The following is an 8,236-nucleotide window of genomic DNA, read 5'->3' on the forward strand; positions in this document are numbered from 1 at the left end:
TCAAATGAAACCAAAACCCCCCAGACTCCCACAGATGCTGCCACAGTTCTCTGAAATAGTGCCCATGTTCTCAACTCTTGGTGATTCCTGTTGATTCAGAATAATTCCAGTTCCTGTGTTTACATTTTGTCAAGCAGACAGTTTGCAGCAGCCTTAGAGGACCTGAACGAGGCCATCAAGCTATGTCCAAACAACCGTGAGATCCAGAGACTTCTGATGAGAGTGGAGGAAGAGTGTAGACAGATGCAGCAGCAGCAGCAGCAGCCACCACAGCAGCAGCCTCAGGAGCAATTACCAGAAGAAACAGAACCTGAACCTCAGCATGAAGATATATACTCTGTTCAAGATATATTTGAGGAGGAGTACCTGGAACAGGATGTTGAAAATGTTTCCGTTGGCCTCCAGACGGAGGCTCGGCCCAGTCAGGGGCTCCCAATAATCCAGAGCCCACCCTCTTCTCCAGCCCATCGTGACTCAGCCTACATCTCTAGCTCACCTCTAGGCTCTCATCAAGTTTTTGACTTCCGGTCCAGTAGTTCTGTAGGTTCTCCCACTAGACAGGGCTATCAGTCCACCTCACCTGCTCTTTCTCCAACTCACCAGAACTCTCATTACAGACCTAGCCCACCACACACTTCCCCCGCTCATCAGGGTGGATCTTACCGCTTCAGCCCCCCTCCTGTGGGAGGGCAGGGCAAAGAGTACCCAAGCCCTCCCCCTTCCCCTCTCCGTAGAGGCCCTCAGTATCGGGCCAGCCCTCCAGCTGAAAGCATGAATGTCTACAGATCCCAATCTGGTTCACCTGTACGCTATCAGCAAGAAACAAATGTTAGTCAGCTTCCTGGCAGACCAAAATCTCCATTATCCAAAATGGCCCAGCGACCCTACCAGATGCCTCAGCTTCCTGTGGCAGTTCCCCAGCAAGGGCTCAGGCTGCAGCCTGCCAAGGCGCAGATTGTGAGAAGCAACCAGCCCAGCTCAGCAGTTCATTCAAGCACTGTCATCTCCACAGGGGCCTATGGCCAAGTAGCCCATTCAATGGCTAGTAAATACCAGTCTTCACAAGGGGACATAGGAGTGACTCAGAGCCGGTTGGTTTATCAAGGGTCAATTGGGGGGATTGTAGGGGATGGCAGACCTGTGCAGCATGTCCAGGCCAGCCTAAGTGCAGGTGCCATCTGTCAGCATGGAGGGTTGACCAAAGAAGACCTTCCACAGCGACCTTCGTCAGCCTATCGAGGTGGTGTAAGATACAGCCAGACACCACAGATTGGACGTAGCCAGTCCGCATCCTATTACCCAGTCTGTCACTCAAAACTAGATCTGGAGCGTTCCTCTAGCCAGCTAGGTTCCCCTGATGTGTCACATTTAATCAGAAGACCTATTAGTGTCAACCCTAATGAAATCAAACCTCACCCACCAACTCCCAGGCCACTGCTGCACTCCCAAAGCGTAGGCCTTCGCTTCTCTCCATCTAGCAATAGTATCTCATCTGCCTCCAACCTAACTCCTACCTTCCGGCCATCTTCCTCGATTCAGCAAATGGAGATCCCACTAAAACCTGCTTATGATAGGTCATGTGATGAGCTGTCACCAGTGTCTCCCACTCAGGGAGGTTACCCCAGTGAGCCCACCCGATCCAGGACCACACCATTCATGGGGATCATAGATAAAACAGCCCGGACTCAACAGTACCCCCACCTTCACCAGCAAAATCGGACCTGGGCAGTGTCATCAGTGGATACCGTTCTCAGTCCCACATCTCCAGGCAACCTGCCTCAGCCTGAGTCCTTCAGTCCACCATCATCCATCAGCAACATTGCCTTTTATAACAAAACCAACAATGCACAGAATGGCCATTTGCTGGAGGACGATTATTACAGCCCACATGGGATGCTGGCTAATGGGTCCCGTGGAGACCTCTTGGAGAGAGTCAGCCAGGCCTCCTCATATCCCGACGTGAAGGTGGCTCGGACCCTCCCTGTGGCTCAGGCATACCAGGACAATCTGTACAGGCAGTTGTCCCGGGACTCTCGACAAGGGCAGACATCCCCTATCAAACCAAAGAGACCATTTGTGGAGTCTAATGTTTAAAAGACGTTTGTTGGAGTGAGACCCAAATGTTTTCACTGCACATTTTCAGGCTTGGTTTCCACATTTGAGGTAGTTCTCTGGCTTAATTTCTCATGTAGTTTCTGTGTGGTGTTCAGAGGTGGCAGCCCACATGCTGAAATCCTTTGCATGCAGCCGACTGGGAAGCTGGCCTCCAGTGAGCCAGGACTTCAGTTTTCTTGTCTGTGCCCCAGCCACATGCTCTCTCCCTCCTTCAGATGCCAACGAGGAGATTGTTGTGCCATGTGCTTTAACCCAGGGAGATCAGACACACTGGTCAGCTTTTTCCAGGAGACAATCGCTTTCACTGATGTTCTTGTTGTGTAAATGTCTCTCCTTTTTTACAAAAGTAAGATGTTCTTGTTCGTTTTCTTCTAGGAACTTTAGAAAGAGTATAACGCCCCTTTGCCTTTGCATTCTTAACGAGTGTTATCCAAATAGCCAGCCCCCAGTGCATTCTTGTGCCATGGTCTCCTCCCCTGGACCGCCAGCTCCCTGCAGTCATCAGGTCTAGAATGTTCATTTAAATTATTGCTGGTCTTCCTGTGATGGTAAAAGGATCAAGGAGGAAGAGAAGAAATAAGTCTGTTAAATTGGAAGGAAAAAAACAATATAATTATTTGAAATATTACTACATTGATTTCCCAAAAGGCATTTTAGGAACATTTAGAAAACAAGCAGCCCTTTAAATATTTCAGTCAGCCAAGGAAATTGGATGAGAATCATGGATATTTTTAAATAATTCACTGAGAGTTATTCTTTAGATTTTTAACCAAATTAATCATTAAAAGCTACTGATTTTCCATGGCTGGGTGGGAAATAAATATATAGAAAGAGAGAGAGAGAAAGAAAAACTGTTGTGGATTCTCAGTGAAAGGCTGTAAAAAGTCTGTCTTGGAAGAATCTACTTTTTAGGTCCTGATACGTCACTGAGCATCGTGTTCCACCAAAAGCAAACTCTTCCTGAAGGTTGACTGATGCAATAATCCTGTTAGTTAGATCTTTGCCTAAAAGCCAGATTTTGTTCTACTGGCCCTCTTTTTTTAAATCAGGGTGGTATAGTGAAGAAACTGGTTCTTTGAGAAGCAAACTGAATTCTCATGGAACTGTAAGACTTATTCCCAGGGTTTGCACCCAGGGCCATTGCATTCCGTGCCAGGTGTTGTCTATTCCATTTCGAGATCTATAGTTTCATTATCTATTATTACAAGAATTGTTTCTTCTTTTATCTTTCTAGGTAGGAGTGTTTGTGGAGTGATATTTGAAAACCAGACACAACAAAATATTTCAGGGTAAAAAAGACCTCTTCAGCCGTGGGTGGGGGCACATGAGATAGACAGCAAGTGTTCTGATCCGGTCACCCTCCACACATCTATGTCCTGAGGTCATTTGCTAACCTGTCCTTTGAGTGACTGAGGCCAGCATGAGATGGACAGCAAGAACACGGAAACCAAAGCCTTAGCACAGGCCTGGTACTGACCACATCAGCTCTCAAAATTTAACAAACTAAACAACTAAAACTAAACAAAAGAGAATTAGTTATTTGTTATTAGGAATCATTCTGCTCTTGTTAGTAAAGGACTTACAGGAAGGGCACTTTCCTGAATAAAAATCCATATGTGACCAGACCTGCTTATAATAGTATCTTCTGAAAGTATATTTACAACAATGGGGAGCATGAAACTAAGATCAGAAACATTACTAATTTAGATCTTGCCAAATAGAGGGACCCCAAGCCTGAAATGGGCCAGGATCTGTCTCTCTGTGCTAGAAGCAAACAGCTGTGCTAACTCAAGACCCAGACTCTTGCCACTCTCTCTGATGCTTAAGGACTATCTCCTACTCAACTAGACCAGGGTGGACATTGGTGTCTCTTCTCTTCTTTCCTCTCTCTTTGTCTCAACAGGAAGATGGAATGTACAGCTCTAGCATCAGCCTACAGCCAGGAGCCCAGCAGCCTCTCAGCTCTTTCTGTCCAGGTCTCAGCCCTGTTGAGCTCTTTGTATCTTATCCCCTTTTTTTTCTTTTCCTTTTTTTTGGTGAGGAAGATTGACCCTGAGCTAACATCTGTTGCCAATCTTCCTCTTTTTGTTTTTCTCCCCAAAGCCCCAGGACATAGCAGTATATCCTAGTTGTAAGTCATTCGAGTTCCTCTATGTGGGACGCCGCCACAGCATGGCTTGATGAGCAGTGCTAGGTCTGCGCCCAGGATCCGAACCAGCGAACCCTGGGCCACAGAAGTGGAGCACGCGAACTTAACCACTCAGCCGCGGGGCTGGCCCCCATCTTATCCCCTCTTAACCACCTCTCACTGAGGAGCTGCTGCTACATTTTGAAAAATTTCTCAGTGTCTATTAGAAAAGTGCTCCTGCTTATTTGGAACACCACACATACCACCTGTGCTCACTTATGTAGGTGGCTGAGCAGGTTCTGTAGTTTTACAAATAGCCACTAATGCCACTTTTCCCCAGGGTTTCTTTCAGTTTTCCAGGACAAACAGGAGATTTAGAGTCTATGCCTTATTGGGCAAAACACCTAAATGTCAACAGTCAAAACGCAGTTCTTTTTTAGCCATTGTAAGAGGGAGTGAATATCACTACTGGGCGCCAGTTGCTTTTGACTAGAAAATGCCAACTGAACCTTACTGGGGCAGGAGACAGAGCTCTTCCTTGTCAGTGGACTGCCTGAGCCCTGTTTTGCTACTTCACTGCCATGGGATGATCTTAGTACTGTATCTTAGAGACACCCCGTCCCCAGCAGCACTTGCTGAGTCGATGTCTGGCTTCAGGTGGGGGAAATTTTTCAAATGAAACTGGTAAGTTCCACCCACCCAATTCACATCACCCTGAAATGGAGACAGTGGTGACAAACTTCAGCTTACAGGTTTCTCACCAAATTGTACGTTCCGTTTGCCCAGAATTCTTGCACTAATGGATTTCCATCACATCATGTCTATAAATGGGTGCACTTTACTGTTTGAATTTGTAACTCTGATAAATACTGGATATTTAAGTGTGAGTAATGTCTTCATTAGAAAATAGCAAAACCGCTCTTGTCTTTTAGTGTATTTTTCAAGAAAAAAAAGGAAAGAAATCAAGCAGTGGATCACAACATTTATAGCACAAAAAAATAACTGTTGTATATAAGCATCAAAAAGATTAAGAATTTTTAAATACAAAAAATATTTGCAGTGATTTTAAAGTGCTTTTCCAGCAATTTTCTTAGGGACTCCTGAGACATGGTTACTTTATTTACTGGATCAGTAAGGCACACAATTAACAATTAAAAATTAATGTTTATTTACAAAGTAAAGGGAAAACCTGTGTAACATGAGAATTTGGCATGGACAAAATGGAGACCATTTTGTATCTGCTGTTGTATCTTGTCCGGGCTGCAGATGTGCACTATTAAAGTCCCCAGTTAATAGAGCACAACCCTTCTTGTTCCCCTCCCATGTGCCCCTCTTTTTAGATGTGTTGAACTTAAACTTGAAGGCTCAGGAAAATTCCACTAATTAGAATCATGTACAGTACCCCAGGCCATTGTCCAGAGATACAAGTTTGCTAATTTAGTTAAGCCTGGATTACTAAACACTTTTCCTAAATTATTGTAAACAGAACAGCTTAGAGAAAGGTATTCTCAGTCCTTATATTGTATAGTAGTTTATGAACCCCTCTCTAAATATTGGTATTTTTATATTCCAGAGATGTACCCAATAGAAAAAATCAATCAGTATCTAAGTTAATATCCATAAGTATTTTCCTTAGATTTTAGTCACGTAAGTGGGTTATGTGGATGTCACCTTGCTTCACCATGCTTTACCACGAGGTGTCACTGTGGCTCTGCACCAGGCGTGTCTGGTAGCAAAGAATGGCAGCATCTGCCCTGGAGGAGCCACTTGCAGCGCAGCAGGCAGGCCCATGGGCTCAGAGGGCTCAGGAAGGAGGGAACAAAGGCCGGAAAGGGGGCTTCACACGCACGTCCAAGCTGTGGCAAGATAAGCTCTTTGAACACTACGTGCTTTGGACCTTCAGCCAGGTGGAGGCTGGGAGAAGGTTGCCTAGAACTCCCTTCTCCAGTGGATGGATGGGTATGTAGAGGATCCCTTTCTTCCCCGTGAGCACCCCTCTCAGTTCCTCTTGGCCTCCAACTTTTATAACTCCAGATGTGTCACAGTTGGATGGTTTGATTCAAAGATAGTTCTTTTTCTACTGCAGAAATGCCTTGGACAAAACCAGTTGCTCCCTGAATCTTTGCCACAAAATGGAACAGGCTCCCCCAGAGGGTAGGATGTGCCCACCCTTGTCCCTGCCTCGCCTGCCCTGCCTGTCGTTGGGCTGCCCACTACTCAAGAAGCTAACCTGCAAAGGCAGCCTGCTGCTGTTTCCACACGGAGGCCTCTGCTGCCCTGTTGTATGAGCACTGGGAGGTGTGGCCTTTTCTCCTTTTCCTCCAGGAATTCCAGAGTGACCATCTACCATGACTAACAACAATGAACACAAAGGGCTTAGGGGTAAGAGCTACCTACAAAGACGTGTCATGGAAACCTTCACCATGCAATGCCTTGAACTCAGCTCTGGCTGCTCCCGAGAAAAGGTGGCTGGCTGGGGGTCTGGACACAAGCACAATGGGGCTGGTGGAGCCACTGTGCAGAGCTACTTGAATAATCACTGGGTCTTCATCAACTCCTTTTGTAACACAGACCACTCAAGGGCTGAAGTGTTGGTAACCTGCATTTCGGTGTCCAATGCCTCACAGCAGCTGAACCACCCTGAGATGCTTGTGGCCATGTAGTGGCCACAGTCAGAGCTTTGAAAGTCAGTACCAAATGAATGCATAATTGGACACCAAAAATCAAGTGTTACTTTCATGTTTCCTCACCCATATCATCTCATTTCTTCCTGCTGACTCTGTGATATCTCCATTAAGCTGACCTGTCAGGTTTTAGCTGGAAGCATGTAGACGCAGGCCAGCATCGCTGTCGTTTTTCAGACAAACGTACTCTGTGGAAAGGAAGGAGCCTAGCTGCTTTGTTTTTGTAGCTCTTGCTGGCTGGATTTTTCTCTCACCTAATCACTAACCAGAACATCTGGTTAGGGGGACTCAAGTCATCTCTTCAGTCCCCAGGACCAGACAGAGGGTTAATTCTGGAAAATTCAGTACTTGAATGTACCTGCCTTATTGTGTACCAACTTACTGGAAAAAAAGGGTTAGAAATGCCGGCTCCAGATCTCTACTTCATTCACAGGTTATTTTGGAAATCTTGTAAGTTAACACTTCCTGTTCTGGTCTGTTTTTTGTTTTTTTTTTTTTTTTCCTTTGGCTGATTCCTGCTGAGTGGGGCCAGTTCCTTGTCAGGCTCAGGGCAGGTGCCATTCTCAGGCATGGCCTCCTTTCCATCTAGCACAGCATCTTTGTCTCTGTTCTGTCTCCTCCAAACCCAAGATGATTTTAATCAGTATAGACATGTACAGTCTACAATTAAAGAGTGATTTGTACTAATATGATTTCGATTCTTCCTCCTCTTTGCTGTCCTTTCAAGACACTTGCTGGAAAAAGCTTTAATGCACTTAGTTTTCCTTTAGGTTTTCTATAACTCAGATGTAAAGGACTTTCTCTGTACAGTATATTATCCAACGCATGTTTGTTCTCTATCCTGATATATTGAACACCACACAGTTGTGAACTCGTGCAGTGGGGATGTCCCACACTCAGAGGCATCTAGCCCCCTGTGTATAAGGAAAGACATTTTCCTTTGCTGTACTTGCTTGAGCAGTTTTATTGTCTGTACATGTGAGCTGTGTGAGATAGATGTGAAAAGTTAAATGAATGCATTTTCCTGCCCATGTATACAGATCGCCATCTGTACAATGAACTGTATGTATGAAAGCAAATGTACTTATTTATAAATGAGTAACACTTGGAAACCATGGCATTGTGGTGCTTTCTCCTTCCGTCCCAACACCTCTCCAGGGAGTTGACTCTCAGGCTCGCCCTCACTGAGGCCCGTGCGGCTGGGGAAGCCACCCCCAAGGACAGCTTTGACAGGTTAAGGTGAAGACCACATTCCTGATGATTTGCTTGGTCTCTTGTGGAACATTCAGAGTGACCCCTTCAGGCTTTT

General features: G+C 45.6%; 1 protein-coding gene across 9 annotated transcripts in view; it reads left to right on the top strand.

The window, feature by feature from the left end:
* Nucleotides 1-4,144, top strand: part of TANC2 (tetratricopeptide repeat, ankyrin repeat and coiled-coil containing 2) — a 388,431-nt gene extending 384,287 nt beyond the window's left edge. For 6 of the 9 annotated variants that reach the window (XM_046676045.1, XM_046676044.1, XM_046676048.1 and 3 more), the window contains one exon: nt 135-4,144. In XM_046676045.1, coding sequence (XP_046532001.1) covers nt 135-2,094 — 1,960 coding nt within the window. In that variant the 3' untranslated portion in view covers nt 2,095-4,144. The remainder of the gene's footprint in view (nt 1-134) is intronic. The other 3 variants (XM_046676046.1, XM_046676049.1, XM_046676053.1) reach the window with 1 other exon arrangement.
* Nucleotides 4,145-8,236: the final 4,092 nt, after the last annotated feature.

The sequence above is a fragment of the Equus quagga genome, chromosome 11 (genome assembly GCF_021613505.1).
Source record: "Equus quagga isolate Etosha38 chromosome 11, UCLA_HA_Equagga_1.0, whole genome shotgun sequence".
Classification (NCBI taxonomy): Eukaryota; Metazoa; Chordata; class Mammalia; order Perissodactyla; family Equidae; genus Equus; species Equus quagga.